Source organism: Nannospalax galili, unplaced genomic scaffold, assembly GCF_000622305.1.
Source record: "Nannospalax galili isolate Female #2095 unplaced genomic scaffold, S.galili_v1.0 scaffold15, whole genome shotgun sequence".
In the NCBI taxonomy this organism is placed as follows: Eukaryota; Metazoa; Chordata; class Mammalia; order Rodentia; family Spalacidae; genus Nannospalax; species Nannospalax galili.
This window is the reverse complement of record NW_008337322.1, coordinates 4,783,042-4,801,014: the sequence shown is the minus strand read 5'-3', so window position 1 is coordinate 4,801,014 and position 17,973 is coordinate 4,783,042. Positions and strand designations below refer to the sequence as shown.

General features: G+C 48.9%; 1 protein-coding gene across 33 annotated transcripts in view; it reads right to left on the bottom strand.

Moving 5' to 3' along the window:
* Positions 1-17,969, bottom strand: part of Celf4 (CUGBP Elav-like family member 4) — a 300,074-nt gene extending 282,105 nt beyond the window's left edge. For all 33 annotated transcript variants that reach the window (XM_008832494.1, XM_008832498.1, XM_008832500.1 and 30 more), the window contains exons 1-2: positions 17,944-17,969; positions 17,326-17,743 (exon numbers count right to left, since the gene is read on the bottom strand). In XM_008832494.1, coding sequence (XP_008830716.1) covers positions 17,326-17,611 — 286 coding nt within the window. In that variant the 5' untranslated portion in view covers positions 17,612-17,743; positions 17,944-17,969. The remainder of the gene's footprint in view (positions 1-17,325; positions 17,744-17,943) is intronic.
* Positions 17,970-17,973: the final 4 nt, after the last annotated feature.

The window sequence follows — 17,973 nt, the reverse complement described above, 5'->3', positions numbered from 1 at the left end:
ATGCTCTGCTCACCCAGCAGGTGAAGTCCAGGTGAACTCACACCCAGACTCCCAGAAGTTTATTTTAAAGAAATGAAAAACAAAACTTTCCTATTTCCTGGTGAGCACCTTTCCCAGTATGTACCTGTGTGAATATTCTCTTTCTACAGCTGAATAGGGACACTGTCTACCAAGTGAGTTTCCACAGACAGACAGGAGTCCCACAGACTCCTTGGGTGGTTGCAGAGGAGTGGATGTGCAAAGGGCCGACTCTGGCTCTGAGCCTCGGCAGTGGCAGCCCGTGCTGGCTTCCAGGAAAAACTCTGGCTGGGGACCTTACTTCTCCCTTTTACTCGGCTCCTCTTCTGCTCATGGGCCTCCCCTTATCTAGCTGGGCGCTATCTAGAGCCACTTCACAGGGCTGTGTGACCCTTGTGAGGCCTGCCTCAGGTCTCCCCAGGACCTGCCTTTGGTGTTGGTCAGATGAGCAGAATTTTGCCCTGTATCCTGCAGCCTGATACAGTCAGGAGTCTGCAGAGGGAGTGCTCTCAAGCAAAGGCCTTCTGGGCATTTGCTAATTTCTAATGAGGACTTGACCTCAGGCTTGGTGGAACCCTGAGCTACAAAAGGAGATGCCTCTGGCCTCTGATCTGGGCTGCACGGTGAGCTGAGGGCCTTTCTTTAAGTTGGGTTAGTGTCAGTCTTCAAACCAGCTGACTTTGCTTCATCTAAAAGTTAGATCATTCAGTTGCATGTGTGGCCTTGTGATTAATTAAGCTTGTTGTTAAGGAGAACTTGTGTGTGTGTGTGTGTGTGTGTGTGTGTGTGCATGCGTGCATTTGTGTGTGTGTGTACCTCTATGCATGTTTCTTCATATGTGTCAATGTGTGTAAGAGTGTTTCTGTATGTGTGCGAATGTGTGCATGTGCTTGAGTGCCTGGGCATCTGAATGAACGTCCCTATGTAGCTGTGTTCCTTTGTGTTTTCACTTGGGAGTGGCGCTGTAGGGCTGTGTGCTGCTGTGTGTGGTATACCTGCAGGTAGCTATGTCTGTGTTCTCTCTCTGCATCTGTGATTGTGTGTCTGTGTTTTCAGATCCTCCACACGAGATGGCATGACTTGAGGAAACATTGGCTGGCACTCTCATGGGCTTCCATTTTCCCATCTACAGATGTGGGTGAGGGAGAGGACCTCTGGCTTTGAAGAGGGAAGTGGAGTATGTGGAGAACACAGACGATCGACCTGGGTGTGTCAGGCCACGTGGAGCCTCTGCCGTCAGAGCTCCCATTCCTTTGACACTCAAAGCAGCATCTCTGTCACTTTCGTCATGAGGATTTGATGAGAGAAATCGGCAACAGGCTGCGTGCTCCCTGGGGGTGCATGATCAACTTCCCATCTACCCATTTCTGCCAGTGTTGCCCCTTTCCTGCACACCCTGAGCACGATGGCCAGAGCCACTCAGTAGTTGGGAATGCTGACCCATGATATGCAGGGGTGAGCCTGGATGCTTAACGGTTCACACTGGGTGTGCCCTTCTTAGTCAGCCCTTACGATGACCCTAAGAGGTGGGCTGAGCCGTCCATGTCAGTGATGCAAGAGAGGAGAAACTGAAGCCTGGAGTGAGGGAAGGGGCTGGACCTCAGGGAAGCCAGGGTGCATCTGGGGTGTTTTCTTGGTAAAGCATTTGCTCCTGCAATGTCAGGGGCACCAGGCGCTCCTATCCCCAGAGGCCCAGTGAGGCCAAGGCCTCCCCAGAGCTGTCTAGCCTGAGCAGACACAACCCGACTGTGAACTGAGCAGATGCATGGAACCAGCCATCTTCATGGAATCAGAAGGGTGACTCTTCTAAAGGGGCTGGCCACTTCCAGAGATGGCTCTGATCACCTGCATGAAGCAGTTTCCTTGCATCCAGACAGCCAGAATCATTAGCCTTATCAACTAGCTATTTACAGGATCTGACCCTATGATGTGTGCTGGTTTCTCAAACTCCCAGCTCTGCAAAGCAGTGTAGCTGGCCCCATTGGAAAGCAGGGGACCATCACTGTGTTCCATGGAACCTGTTCTCCCAAGGTGCCTTGGAAAGGGGTACACTCAGTTAATGGATTTAGCATAGGGCAGTTTTGTCAGGGAGAAGACCCCATTTTACATACGGTGGGTGCTCTCTAACCAGGGACTGTCCAGCAGTCTAGGCCCCAGGAATCTGCTTGCTGGGTCAGTAGCCTGCCTCTACCCCTAATTCATCTAGGCCTCAGTTCCTGTCTCACAAGTACACATTCCAGTCCCTAACTGGTCTGCTCACTTGACAAGCCTGTGATTTTCTTTCAACATTCTTTTACCATTGTTCTTTACAAACAGGTATCAATTAAACCTAACACAGCTAAAAATAAGTAAGCTACAAGAAAGTATTTCTGAGCATTAAATGCTATCTAAATGGAAGACAAATGATAATATAAACAAAATACATAACATCTATGACACAGCGTGTAAGGCACATGGTGTGACTTTAAGTGACACAAACGCTTCTGTGCATAGTTTTTATGTATATGGTGAACACTTGACTTAATGTGGCATATAGTATAGTTTATGGTATGTTCTGCAGCCCATAGGATTATGTAATATCTTATGACATACCATACTCCCAGTGCACTGAAAAGTAGAATCAAAATCAGTCGACATTAGGCTATTTTGGCATTTGAAACATAAGCCCTATATTTGTGATTTTAACAGCTGAAGCTGTGGAGGGAGAAAACTAAAAATACTGATGGGGACGATACTGCTATTGGCTGGCGAGGTGGCCCACTGGGTGGAGGGGAGGTCTGGGGGAATACAGAGCCCCCTGGGGTAGTCTGGCCAAGAAGCCTGACAGGGGAAGGGCCCTCTCGGGAGGAGGTGCAGGAGCTGGGCTTGTCAGTGATTGCTCCTTCTATTTATGAAGCCAGATGAGGAGCTATAGGGCTTGCGGTGGGCCCTGTGTCTGTTGATTAGCTGGCGATTATATTGATGATGTAATAAAAATTCACTTTGTCTATTAAGTTTCACCAGGACAATCAGAGGGAGATTAGATAAAAATCAGAGGAAATGAATAACCAAACAGAGGAGGAAAGTCACGAGTCTCACCCACCATGGTTCCTCTGTCTCTCCTCTCGCTGCCCTGTGGGCCAGGGGTGGGGGGTTGGGGGGGTGAACAAAGAAATCCCAATCCCAGCACCCAGGCATAGCTGCTCTGGAAACTTCTTAGGGAGAGTTGTTCTCTGGAGGCCCCTGGTGCTGCAGATATGACATTGGTTCATGGACCATGTTTGATATTTGAGCAAGCCTTTGGCACGGCTGTTGACCCTGCTGGGAGACTGGAGGAGTGATGGGCCTGGGTCCCTCTGCTATTTTAGCATGGCAGGCAGAGCTCTGTGTAGGCCACACAGCCCTCAGCCGGGTAGGTCCACATTGCTTAGACATCCTGTCTACCCCACAGTGTCTGCTTGAGACATGGTCTGTGCTAAACTGCCTCCCCACCCCCAAGATGCTTCTCTTACGTCTTGGGTTCTGAAAGGTCTGTTAGGTGGCACATGTCACAGTGACGGGGACACATTAATGTTCATTAGCTGCCGGGGCCACTTTTGCCCATTTTGATTTGTCAGATCAATAAGAGGCTGAGCTTGGAAAGGACAGGAGAAGGAGGTCACTTTGGGTTGGTGCTCATTGCCTGAGAGTCCTGGGTTCTGATTTGGGAACTTGAGGCTTGGGGCTTGACACATGGAACAGGGGAGGTGTGTTGAGGAGACTGTGTGACCAGGAACTTGGAAGGTACGGGGAGAACATGATTGCTGACTTCCGTACCACTTTAGGGATCTGGAAACACCCAATACCCTGACCTGAAATCTTGGAGTTATGGGTCACTTGTTCAGGGGTCTATGACTAGCCTAGCTCTGACCAGCTCTGAGAAATCCTGAGAATCAGTCAGACAGCAGGGTCAAGGTCTGTAAGACCAGCTCTCTCCCCAAAGAGTGGAACCTAAACCTGAAGGCTGCCGTTTCATGTACTCCCACTGCTCCGGGCTGTTTCTCTTCCCACTACGGGAAGCTCCCTTTGCTGCTGCTGGGAGCCCCTGGGACCCCTGTTCGGCTATGTTGTTCATGCTGGGGGCAGCGCTTCCTGGGACCTATTCTTCCAGCCGCAAGACCAGTCTCACCCCAGGATACTATCCCCTGGCTCCATCCCCACTGCTGGCTGCTGTCCAGCTACTCAGCAGGCGCAGAGTAAGGGTGGAGGGTACAGGAGTATTCTAGCCCAGAACCCCTCTGTGTGTGGCTGAGGACAGTCATCTGAGGAAGCCTGTGGGGGCAATGTGGATGCCTGAGTCGGAGACAAGGAGCATGGACACAGTTTAAATATTCCATGAGTAATTTCTCAGCCCAAGTGGGCTGCCGCTGGGACGGCTGAAGGACACTGCAGCCCCAGAGCAGGTGAGAAGTAAGGACAGTCCTGGCAGGTTCTGTGTGTCACTGACTTGCCCGAAGCATCTATACCCACCCGCCCTTGGCCCACTCTCCCTGAGCCAGGCTGGCGACGGGTCCAGATTTATTCAAAATGAGAAATTCCTTTGTCTACCAGCCCGAGAACGAGACTTCATTGCAGTGGGGCAAAACAAAACAGAACAGAACAAAACAGAACGCTCTGGCCTGTCAGCTCTGCAACCTTCCTGCTCTCCTTGCCATCTGCTGGCTTGGGACTTTGCTGTCCCTCTGGACTGAGGGACCTGCCACCAAGCCCCCCAGTACCCCTAGCTCAGACCTCATCTTTGAGGGTGTTCCTACATTTCTTACCCAAGACATTTACTTTGGGTAGCTTTATGTGTGGGGGTTGTTATCACACCTATAGCTATTTTTGTGGTAGTGAGTGTGGGTCCCTACCTTCTGCGGGCAGAGAATCTGGATTGACATAAACCTGTGCCTCTCTCAGAAAGCCTTGTGCCTCTCCCCATCAGACCCAGGGTTTCTCGGTGCTGAGGCAGGTCACCCCTGTCATACTACTGTCAGTCCTCTATTTGAAGAAGTCTGTCTCTGCATTGTGGAGATGAGTGTGGGGAGGGTCAGGGCATCTAGGGGCAACTGTAGCTGCATCTGGTGACATTCCTGCCCTGCTGACCTGGGGGCCACTCTCCTCCAGGCTGCCTGGCCTCTGCTGTGATCAGCCCTCCTAAATCACTGGCTCAGCTGAGACAAGGTCAGAAAAATTGGAGTTAATGTTTGGTGGAGAAACTTGAGAAACTAAAGGAGAAGCAAGCCAAGGCCTGGGAGGAAGCAGAGAATAGACAGGGTGTCACCACTGCAGGAGTGGGCACAGCCTGTGGCCTTGGCTCAGTTCCCCACTTGATTCAGTGGGGGCCCCTGGAGTGTCAAGGTATGAGGCTGGCCTGCCCTTTGGAGGAACACTTCCTTCCCAGAGGGCACTGCTATCCATTCACACAACATTTTCCCCTCAGCCTGAGCACATGCCTTTTCCCAAAGGAGACACATCCGGTTCACTGCTAGCTCCCTAAGAGCCCTACTCAGCTGCGGGGGCCCAGTTTCCCCCGATTGCTCATTCTAGGGAATTTCCAAGCTTGCCTAACAAGAACTGCAACAGAATCAACTCTAAAATAAGTTGAATGATTTGGTTATTGCACTAGTGAAGATAACAGGTCTGAGGGAGGACTTGCTTTTTAATCAAGAGTTTTGAAAGAGCAGAAAGGAAAACGAAGCCCAACAACAAGCCCGAGAGCTCTGTTTTGTGCCACTGCGGCTCGGCCAAGGCAGACTTCTGGTGCTGGGCTGGACCTGCTGGCTGGTGGGTGTGTAAATCGATCTCTAATTCATCCACCCTTGACCCAGCCCTGTCCATTTCCCCAGACCAGCAAGTGATGGCTGGGTGTGTGCTTTCTGCTGGCACAGTTAGACGTTCCTTTGCAGAGAGGTTCAGGCTGGTAGCAGTTTGGAGTTGAACCATATCAGGTCTTAAGTGCAGATGGAATTTGAGTGTCTCCTTCAAAGTAAGGAATCTCCTTAACATGCAGAATTAAGAATCAGAACTTTACTAAGCCAGACTCCCATTTAGTTTTGAAATGAAATAAGGCACATACAGGTTGAGAAATAAACACCAGGATTTTCTGGTTCTCCTGTGTGTCCTTGTTTTGTTGGCATACCAGGGCCAGGTGTAACTGGCAAAACAAGTGAAGTGGCCCTGGGTTCTGTTGTCTACCCTCCAGGGAGCAATCAGCAACCCACCTCCAAGGTGTAAAAGCAGGAAGAGGTCCATCCTCAGCTCCTGGGCGGCGCCTGGGCTGAGGCAGGTCCTGCCAGGCACTGGGGTGTGAGGGGCCATCAGCAATGTGGGAGTTCTTCCTCTCACCGCCAGAGGACAGGCGACAGCCAGAGGAGAGGAGTCCTTCTCCCCCACACAGTTTGGGGTCTCCTTCCCACTGTTTGCAAAGGGCCTAAAGCAGACCTGCTATTTTTCTCCCTGCTAATCTCCCTAAAGCTGCTCACACCTCAGCCTTGTGACTAAGGAGGAGACAGAGGCACTCCTGGGGGAGGACTTAATCAGACACCAAGAGGACCCACCTCTTGCCTCACCCTCTGGGACAGCTTGGGGAGCCAGACCCAAGCTCTGAGACCTGAATGGAAGTCAGCTGGCAGGCTGGTGGGTGCACATTATGGAGGAAGAGGCAGTGACCGGTCTAGGGGCTAGGTCCCTGCCGGGTGGGATGTAAACTACATATGTTCCTTGGTGGGTCCCTGTGTGTGGGGAGCAAGTCTGGTTGGAATCAGATTCTGCTGGGACCTGAGCACTTCCTAATGGGAAGGAAGACTCTCCCTCAAGATGCACTCCCCCCTCTGGGCCACAGGCATCACTGTGTTGCCCTCATTTCCAACTTGTGGCAGGCCTTCTGCTCCTTCTGACTATCAGACTACCGGACTACCGACTACCGGTGTGAAGGCAAGGCTCCCTCCAAGGGGCTTTGTTGACTTTGGAAACAGAGAGAAAGAGTGAGTGAAAGTCCTTCTGGGACTGGCTGGAGGAGCCCAGATGCTGGGCCTTTCTATTCTCATTCCTCTGAACACTTTCCAGGGCTTACAAGGACTACCAAGATATCCTGAGCCAGGGGCTTCCTTGGGCAGGGGAGTGAAAGGTGTGGGCATTCCCCAAGGGAATTCCAGAGTTAAAGAAACCTGGCCTTTTCTCGCATAACTCACTACAAATGGAGGTGAGCCTAGGTAGAGCTAGTTTTCTTAGGCATAGAATGTTCCTGCCCCACCATCAATTCACACAGGGAGAACCTGAGCCTCTGATCCCAATAACTCAATCAGGATGATGGATCTGATCATGTGCTTTTCTTCTTGGACCACCACAAGCTGCAATGTGCACCCTGGCATCTCCAGGGCACAGTTTCCAACCATGTCAGCAGGGGCATTGCTTCAGGCTCACACCACTGGAGACAGACCTTTTCACTCAGGAGAATAAGGATGCTCTCTGTGTCTCATCCGGTGAGACCAAGCCAAGCCAAGCACTGATTAGACACAAGGGTATGGGTGTGTTGGATGGATAATGGTTAGGGGGCCTGATTTCTTTCTTTCCTGTTCAGAGAACACCTCTCCTCCACCTCATCCTGCTGGAAAGCAGAGAAAGGAAGAGGGGAAACCTTCTTAACTGTTCCCCAGGGATGCCTCTATTCCCTCTGGGCTCATCCCAGAAGCCTCTTGGAACAAGGTCCCCCTCTCACTATAGGAGTACTTCCAACATCATCACCTCCCTGTTTATTCTTGGAACCGGTCAGTATGATTAATTTTACATAGGTGTAATTTCCTGCTATTGTTAAGCCCTCCCAACCTCCCCCTTCAGCAGCGGCATATTACAGTTTCTGGTTATATTGGTCAACCAAGATATTGATATTATTAATAATGGATCTCTATATTCTGACCTTTGTCCACACAACTGAATCACTCTGGGCTGGCTGTCACGTTTCTTTAAAAGGTATTGATAAGCCCATTACTGGAAGGACGTGCACAGTCTTTGGAGAATGCTTTCTACTTCAGGCACCTGTGAGAATCTACCTACATTGGGTGAAGTTGGTGAGGGTAGGATGCATGTGGGATGCAGGAGAACATCTCTGTGCATGTGCTTGGGTCGTGAGTGTATGTGTGCATGTGAGTGTGTTCACAGGTATATAAATGTGCATGTATTTGCAGGTATGTGTGTGTGTGTGTGTGTGTGTGTGTGTGAGAGAGAGAGAGAGAGAGAGAGAGAGAGAGAGTCTGTCTTAAAAACTGGCCCTTTTAGAGCTGATCAAATAGTCAATTAGAGCATTATAGGGAGGTAGCAGAATCAGAGTTCCTACAAATACACTGTGATGTAGTGTTTGATCTTTGGATGCCTCTTGTCTCCTAGGACTTGTGCGAGGAGGCTTGGTTTTATAAGGATATTATTAGGTTGATGCCTCATTTTCTCAGTTTACCTTCCAGGCAAGAGATGGCATTCCCTGAGATATGGCTGATCAGGATCAGCCACCGGAAGGTGCACTGAGGGCCCTGCTATGGGCTGCACTTCAGCAGCATATCCCTTCCAGACTCGGTTTCTTTACCTGTGCTCAGTCAACAGTTCATATGGCTCTGCTTTTCCAAGTCCAGGAAGGGGAGGCTGACTCAGTCCAGCTTCTCAGCCCTCGGCACCAACTCCTAGTCAAAAAATGCTTGACAGGCCAGCAGGCCTTGCTGATTCCATGCTGTGGTTCAGCTCCCGGCTTGGTTAGAAGGGAATGGGTGCTGGCGCTCTGTGGCGGAAGGCACGCTTTGGATGTGTGCATGCACATATACTCAGGTGCTCAGACCTCCCTGCTGCTCCCGCTGTGGTGTTTCTGGGGCTGTCAGGCCTACCTGGTGGACAGGGAGCTGTCAGACACCATGCCTCTTGACTATAGGAGTTCCATCCTGTAAAGACCCATGCACGATCCCTCGTCAGGGTGTCCCCTCACTTGTCCTGTGAAGGAAGTTGGCTAGCTAGAGAGATCTTTTGGATCTTCAGACATAGTGTATGAATAAACCAGACATGGATTAATTAGGTGTGACTGCATCATTAAATTAGAATAATGAACAAACAGCCACGTATGGCATTCAAATCTGCCTAGGACGACTGCAAGGGCTGTTTTTGACTAAGTCACCTGTCAGTTTGAAGATTTGGGGACACTGGAGAGTCAGGTTCCTGTCATATTCTGATCAGGAGGCTCTTTAAGTACCACCTATGCCAGACAAGGGGTGGCCCTAAACTATGCACCCGGCCTCCCTTCCACAACCAGCTCCAAACAACACAGTTGGATGCAGCATCATCTACGCACACGTTCCTCAGTGTGAAATACGGCAGAAGCACAGGTGCTCAAGGCATGGGAGGGAGAAGTTAAGAGGTGTGGGCAGCAGATAGGAAAGGTATTGATCCCATAATATTTATGGGGCAGTGCGCCATGGCTTTCTCATGTATTTACACACACAGACACACACACACAGACACACATACACACACACACACACACACACACACACACGCACACCGTGTTCCATGAGCCCTGTTTCTATGAACTCTTCTTTTCTTCCACCAGTACATGCCCCAGGTCAGTCAGATTCAAAGGTGAAACAAGTCTTAGTAGTGTAATTTTAGAAACAGCTGCTGAAAGCCAGCCCCAAGCCCTCAGTCAACACCACTCACAGTTCCTATCGTAGGAAAGAACGACTGCGCAGAAGAAGTGGTTGTTTTTAATGAAGAGGAGGAACAGCTAAGCGGGGAGAGAATGGGAACCTTGCTGGTCTCAGCAGCCTGTGGTGGGACAGCCTAATGCATGGGGTGGAGTTAGTGAGATCTGTCACGTATCTAGAAATCTTTGATCTGTAGCTGTACTTAAAAAAGGTGATAATTAATTAAAGAGCAGTGTATCGCAATAAAGTGGTGTTGGGGTTGTTTTGTGCACCACTGTCCAGAGACAACCTTCTGAGATCGCTGTCCATTAAACCCTTGTTGGAAGTCAGCTCATTATCATTTTTTTCCTTGAGTTTGATCAATATTTTTGGTCCTCACAGAACCAGGAACTATGTCTTTCTCCATGAGGGTACCCATTATTTATATTTGTAGATGATCACATCGGATTCAGTCCTGAGCTGAGCTGCTGGGAATTGCAGTTTGAGAGCCTCATTCAACCCGTGCCCGAGATACAAGGAGAGACAAGAATAAGCAAATTTGGAGTGAGTGGAAAGGGTGAAACCCTGAGAATGCGTAGTCCTGAAATCATTCCCTTCTGCTCTTGAACGATTCAGAAACCAGGGCAGTTGCCCATGGGATTACCACCTGGTGTCTGGGTTGGTGTCTGTGGGTAGTTCTGGCTGCAGTCCTGGCTTTGTACCCACCCTGGGGCTACTGGAAACTTGGTGAGTGGGAATGGAGGGGACTCTCACTGCAAGTGCATCACTTCAGGAAATTCCTCTGGTGCCTTGGCTATCCCTGTGGTTTCCTTTCCACCCTAACACCTTTAACCGCACCCCTGTATGGCCAAGAGGAACACCTGTCTCCTTCAGGCACCATTTTTGGGGGTTGGTTAGGTGTCTTCAGATGTAAGGAGGAGAAGAGGGAGGGACAGGGTGATGGACCATGAAAGGGCCAAGCTGGGAGGAAAAGGATGTCACTGGTCAGCCCCAGAAGTGATCTGGGTAGGACAGGATGCTTTTTGTGATTCTTGGTGAGGCCATGTATTCAAAGGACTAGAAAAAACAGAAGTAAAAGGGGGGATGTACTTTCTTGTTATAAAGAGCTCAAAAAGAGGGCAACTGGGTGTCTGTCACACCCTGCCTGCATTTAGAGAGAGTGCAGCACATTTCTCAGAAGGCCTGTTAGGGTCAACTGAGCTTGTCAAGTCATGTGTGTGTGTGTGTGTGTGTGTGTGTGTGACAGGGTGGGGGGAGAGAACACAACAAGAAAGTAGGCTGGGATGCCGGGGGCAGTGCGTGGGGTGGGGAAACAGTGGGGGGAGAGACTCAGCTCTGCGAGAGCTGGGCTCTGTGGCCAGCTGCTCAGATCCCAGACGGAAGGCCGTTTCTAAAATGAGTCAATGGGTGAGCAGAAGCAGGCCAGACTTCAAAGGGTGATAGGTAAGGGACGATGATGGGATCCTCTTCTAAACCTGGGCTTCTGGGTGGAGAAACAAGGCAGATGAGGAGGAGCACACCTCCACACTGCAACGATTATTGACAAGTCCAAGCCAGGAGTTCTGAGGGGAGGATGTACATAACAACGAGGGCGGTGTCCTCCCCCTAGATTCTCTTCCTTTCTTCATGACCCTTCTCCTTAATGTTGCATAGAGCCTTGTGCTATGAAACTTCCCCTAACATCATCTCCACACCACTGGGCTCTGTCATTTCTCCCATGCGCACGTGCACACGAACGGACAGATAGACAGACAGACACACACACACACACACAGACATGCAAGCCACAGTGTCTTCCTGCACCCCACCCTCTGGAACCCTCAGACATGCTGACTTCCACACCCTTTGGCTCTTCTCTCTGCATGTCACATGGGATTTCCCTTCTTCCAAGCTCAGGAGTCTCTGCAGCCACAGCCACTGTCAAGCAGATGCCAGCCTCCAGCTGGTGTTTTGACCCTACAGGGTTGCTTTCCTTCTTTTCTGCCTGCAGTGCTGGACCTCACACTCTGTTGCATCACCCTCTCCTTTCCATGTTCTCCACCCCAACTCCTTCTCAGCTGAGATCCCTCTTCGGTCAAATTGGAAACTGATCCTCTCCCAAAGACATGGAAGGTGTGAGCTCTGTAATGTTTTCCGTAGATCCATCTCAGGCAAGTTGAGACCAGTTCTTTTCTCAACTAGTGAGGTGGTGTCATGGCTGTCTTCTCAGGAATCACTCAGATACCACCCTCCCATCCTGGGTGCATCTGCTAAAATAATGAAGATGGAGATGCTAAATAGTGGTGGTGATGGTTACACTTGTACTGCTGGAGCATGTTGAGAACTCTAGACACCAGGAATGTCTGCAGAACCTGGATCTTTGAAAAAACTCTGAGAACTTTGCAATGGGTAGAGGTATAGCTACTGCTATAGTCACTGCTATGACTTCATTCAGAAAAGCCTTGGTTTTACTTTGTTCTGTGTTTGAGAAGCCACGAACACCCAGCTGCTGGAGGAGGTGCTGGGGGAGTGAAAGGAGAGCCAAAGGGCTCCTTCCAGTCCAACCCAGATTCCCATGACAGACGGGGCTGAGGGCTTGTGTCAACATCTCTCTGTGGAATTGCAATGAATTCTATGCCAGCCCTGGTTTTCATATGTTTGGGACACAATTAGCCATCCTTGTACATGGATGAACATTTGTGCACTTGTGCATGTTAATTTGTCTTTCTGTGTGTGTTGATTTGGAGAATGCCTATTTTAAAGATAAATAAAATTATGCATGAGCAATAAATAACCACCAGTCATTTAAATAAATCAATCATCCCAATACTTTTTTCTTTCCTTTTAAACAGGACACATCAACATCTGGAATTTGGAGGCTTTTAAATGGAGATTGTTGCTTTGACATATGTTAGTCTTGTAATGACTGCAGTGCTCTTTTCTTTGGTGAAACTTATTTTTTAATGCTTTCTTGTTTTCTTATCCTACTTTCTCTGTCTCCAACAAGGCAAATTTCTCTTTTAGCAACTATAGGTGTGTAACCAGTCGCTTGGCCAGTCTCATTCCCTGGACAGAATGGACTTTTTATTTTTCAAAGTAATTAAAAAAAGTCCATCTTAATTGAGCTGATACTCAGCTTCACTCTTTTACAAAAACAGAAATCAGATGGTACCTCACAGTTTTAATTCACCTATCTGTACAGGAAAAGGGGGGGAAAGCCACCTTGGCTAAAATCAAGAGGTGGAAATTTGATGTTCTGAAAAATTGTTGCATCTTAAAATGCAAACATGAAATGTCATATTATGAAGATGGTTACAAATCAGCCAAACATAACCATAGCCTACACCTCTAATTTTTATCCCAGCTACATCCCAAATTAAGACTTCAGACGTTCCTACTTAAGTACAATTGAAATACGAGGTTGTATGACTGCCGGTGAGGACATTTTTAAATGATACACTCTTTGGAGCTGTATCCACAGAAGGTTATATTACTCAGTCCCCACCCTTCTGCATGGAGTGTGAAAGTGTGGTGGTGGTGGGGCTACAGTCCTCACAGCTGTGGCTCCTGCATTGAGAACCCCCTATCCCTAATCCTGGACTGTCACTAGAGTAGATTTCTCTCTATGCAGTTGGGGGAAACCCTCAAAGCAAAATAGGTACCCAGGTGCAGAGCTGTTTTAACCAGATAACAAGAGGGACACTGATGAGAACTTGGCCGTTTAGATTAAAATGCATCACAGGCTCCGGGAACAAGCACACATCAGTAGTAAAGGCAGTTTAAACCTTTGGGGACAACCCTATGTTTAGATTACATTAATTCATAAATATTATACTAAATACCACTTAAATTGACTTAAATGAGTTCAAGGATAATGCATTATAATATGGCTATCTAGAGAGCACTAGTCTTTACGTTTCCCAGTAACTCAGTTTTTGCTGCCTCCTCCTGTCCTGCTAGACAAGACCGAAGTTATGAATGGACAGTGTGATGCACTGTGTGTGTGTGTGTGTGTGTGTGTGTGCGCGCGCGCGCATGTAGGCATGGGTGAGCATGTATGTGTGTATCTGCAGTCACTGTCTGTTTGTTCTCCAGGAAATAAAATGAAGAAAAGAGAAGTAAATCAAAAATGAGAGAGGAAAGGAGTAGACTACTGAGTGACCTGTTCCTTTTCCAAGGAAGAAAAATTCTACAGAATGGGGCAAAATTGACCCTCAGCTCATTTCTGCTGCAATCCCAGGAACTGGCCTTTCTCTTCTTTGATCAATACTACAATGTCTTTCTCTTTGGAGCCTGGAAAAACAATCTTTCCAAAAGTGCTTCTTGTATGGGGGAGAAGAGAAGGTTCTAGTTAGCGGGATAGTTTGCATTATACTGGGTTTTCTTCTGTGGGTATTGTTTCTTTGAATTTTGATTCCGGCCTTTCCCCCTTCTTTTCTCTCTCTGCTTACCACCCAGATCCCCCTCCCTCCAATTGCTTGCTGATCTCCAGGGGGTAAATTTACCTTTACAGTAATTACCCCAGTCCACAGCTGCTGTTTGCTGCTCCCCAGTTCCCCAGCCTTTCCTGGATATGGCGGGGTTTGCTCCATGGCACCCACCCACTCCCTCCTCCACAGACTTCCAATTTGACTGGAGTAATTGCCTTTTAAGGTGCACTCTACGCATGACAGGTATTCCATTAACCCTTAGAACCCCTTCCGTTTTTTAGTCACCTGAAATGGCAGGTGGCCAAGATACCCACCTGAAACCTCATACATTTCATTGAGTTTTTGTTGATTTTTAGACACCAATAACGAACACCTGCCACCCACACCGGAGACCAGTATCTTGTTAGGTCCCTCAGTTGCACCCCAGTGTAATTCATTAGAAGTTAAACATTCAAGAAGGGTAGAGAGCAAGAACCACAAATATGCCCTGAGACCAGGCTTAACAAAGGCCTGATTCCATCCCCAGCCTCATCAGTTCAGAGATGGAGAAGATGGAGAAGCCGGAACCCAGTCCCGTTCTTCAAGCCTCATCATGCTTTCTCACTTAACAGCAATTAATCACTAATGGCAAGCAAGTAATTTTTTAAGGTGGCCAGAGGCTTATTTTATTAGGATTAGATAATAAATCAGACTGCATCAGTGGAGTAGGAGTTGAAACTCTGCTAGGATGGAATAAACCAGCCCTCAGAAATGGCCACATTTATTCAGCTTTCTAGGTACTGTGTCATAGGCACGGTGGTCCAACCCTGACTCCAAAAACAGGAAGGGTAGAGAAGTAGGAAGTTTCATAAGGAAAAATACACACTCAACCTGTAAAAGGTAAGCTGCGACAAGAGGCACCCAGTATGCCAGAATCAGCGGGCCTGCCTGTCTGTTTGCAAGAAAAATTATTTGGGAAATGAAGTTTTGTCTGTCCTAGGAATCCTGAGTGAATATATACATAGTGCACACACACACACACACACACACGCGCACACACACAATCTTCTGTAGTTTTCTAATGCAAATGTCAAAATCCTTTTTCTTTACTATAATATAGAAGAGCCCAAATTACACTAGAAGCAAAGTGATCGTATCAGCAAGGGATTGATGAGAAGAAAGCAAGGAATAATATTAAAGTTTATCTTCATTGGAAACAGAGAAGCACACAGAGTGTTCCTATCCACATCCCCTAGGACACCCAGGTCCCTACAACGGTCTTTTGCCCCTAGTAGGTTCTGATTTTTTTAAACTTTGAAATCTTAAATTACCACAAGAACTGGTTGGTAAGATGGGCAAAGATCCCCCCCCTCCATGCGATTAAAAATGTATTATGACTATTTTTAAAACTGGGGACCTATTAGAATGACAAAGGTTTGATACAAATCTTGATTAGCATCTAGGGGACTTGATTGGAAAGGGGAAAACTACAAAGATGCGGTTGCTCCAGAGGGAGAGGAAAAGAAAGTGTTTCTTTTTCTCAAATATTATTTCGAAGCCTGCCTTCCCCTTCCCCCCTTTCAATCTCTCTTCTGAACAGACATTTTCTCCATATTGGATAAAGGTTGCTTTCTCTCTCCATGACAGCCCCCACCCTCACCCCACCCCACCAAACCCAGTATATTTCCATTCCGCTGTGTTTTGTGCTACTTAACATGCCATTAACTTTAAGATTTACTCCTCAGCAGGCAAGCTGGAAGATGCTAAAGCCAAGAAAACCTGCTCTCCGGGACTCCAACTAGGAAGAGTTTGGAGCTCTGTTTAGTATTCGAATGAAGGGAGGGTTGGGGAATGAGGATGGTTGTGGTAGTGAAAAAAACCTCTGCTGTTTAGAGAGCCAGACAGCTCCGCGCTCTGCACCTAATGTGCCGGAGGATCAGCTCTGTTCATAGTCCATTTGTGGCCAAGGATGAGGCTCTCTGTGTGGGGGTGGGTGTACGTATGTGTTTTCATCTTCAAAACCACCAGCTCTAGCACAGCGTCTTCCGTGGTTCTCCACACTACTGTTTATTAAAAACGGAACGTCCATACATCCCCTACAACTTCCTTAGCCCCGTGCTCCTTCCTTGACTGGCAATCAATCTCTCTCAGAAAGCATTTAACTTGCCCACACAGCTCCAGCACTGATCAATCCCCAGTGTACATCCTATACGTTCCTGTTAGGTAGCAGAGCACTGGGCTAATTTCGTCACCCACCAGCCACCCACACACATTCTACAACTGAACACATTTGGGGCTCTGCCTTAAAGGTAATAAAACAAGGAGAAAACAAGCAGGCTGCAGGCCATTCCATGACCACTTTCCTAAAAAGTTGTAGGTTTTAATTCTTTGATTATTCTCGCCCCCTCCCCCAGGTACTTGCCAGCAGTGACTGCTTCTGGGGAGAGATAATGTACTATATAGCCCCTCCATGGTGAGTTTGGGTTAAATTAGGGTATACCTTTCAAAATGCATCTCTTGCATGCATATATTCTTCCCCAAATCCAAGCTTCACTGGGGAAGGGGATTGTTCAGGTCTCCTAGCCCCTCACTCTACCCAGGGGATGATTGGTTCCTTGCTAATTCTTGCCTTAGGTTTTTATCACTCTTTCCATACGTCCAAACCAACCCTTTCTTACCAGTCACACCACAATCGGATTATTGAGGCACACAGCTCGACAGGGAGAGTCTACTGCTGAATTGATAGCAAAATAAAAATTATCTCTTTGAATTTATCACCCCTCTCCCTTTTAGACGGCTGTACTCCTGCTCTGGCCCAGAGCAGAGGAAGAGAGCAGGTCTGTAGTATTTTCAGCACCACGGCGATGGACAGCACCCTAATTCCCGGGCCGGCAGAGCGCCTGCCGCTCCGCTCAGTTTCCAGGGCTTGCCCGGTGCAGCTGCCCCCATCCCAGTCTTTCGAGTCTCCAGACCCCCAAACCCCAGCCGTATTTGCCCCTCGATCTCTTCTTTCTTTTCATCTCCTGAGCCCGCTTCCCTCTCTACCGAGCCGCTTCCAGCGGCTCCTCGCCCCAAGCCCAGCCTTGCCCCACCGAGCTGCTCCCGGTGCACCCCAGCTCGGTCTCTGCTGCCCCAGCGCCTCCCTCCCCGGCGTCCGCCCGCGGCTCGCTCTCGCCCCGTCTCCAGTAAGCCGGCCGGCCGCTCCTGCTCCGGGCAAAGTTGGGCGGCAAAGGTGTACTCACCTTTGTGCATGCCTGTGAACCTGTCCTTCAGAACCGTGAGCTCGTAGATCTTGCCGAACTCCTCGAAGAGGGGCTTGAGGTCCTTCTCATCCAGGTTTCGGGGGATCTGCCCAATGAACAGCTTGATGGCATCGTGGTCCTTCATGGGAATGGTCGACGGGTTCCCCGGGCTGTGGCTTAATCCGTTCATGTGCCCGGCGCTGCCCGGGCTGCTGCCGAGCCCGTTGGTACTGAGGCTCGCGTTGTCAGCCTGTCCGTTTGCTAACGTGGCCATCTTTATATACATAGAGAAAAATCTTTCCTTTTATTCTTTCTCGCTCGCACTCTCTCGCTCTTCTCCCTCGCTCGCTCGCTCGCGCTCACACACGCACACGCGCACACACACACTCGGGTTCTCTCCCCCTCGGTTTCCCTACACCTCGCTCTGGTACTGAGGCTCGCGTTGTCAGCCTGTCCGTTTGCTAACGTGGCCATCTTTATATACATAGAGAAAAATCTTTCCTTTTATTCTTTCTCGCTCGCACTCTCTCGCTCTTCTCCCTCGCTCGCTCGCTCGCGCTCACACACGCACACGCGCACACACACACTCGGGTTCTCTCCCCCTCGGTTTCCCTACACCTCGCTCTGCTCTCGTTTCTCTCTCTCTCT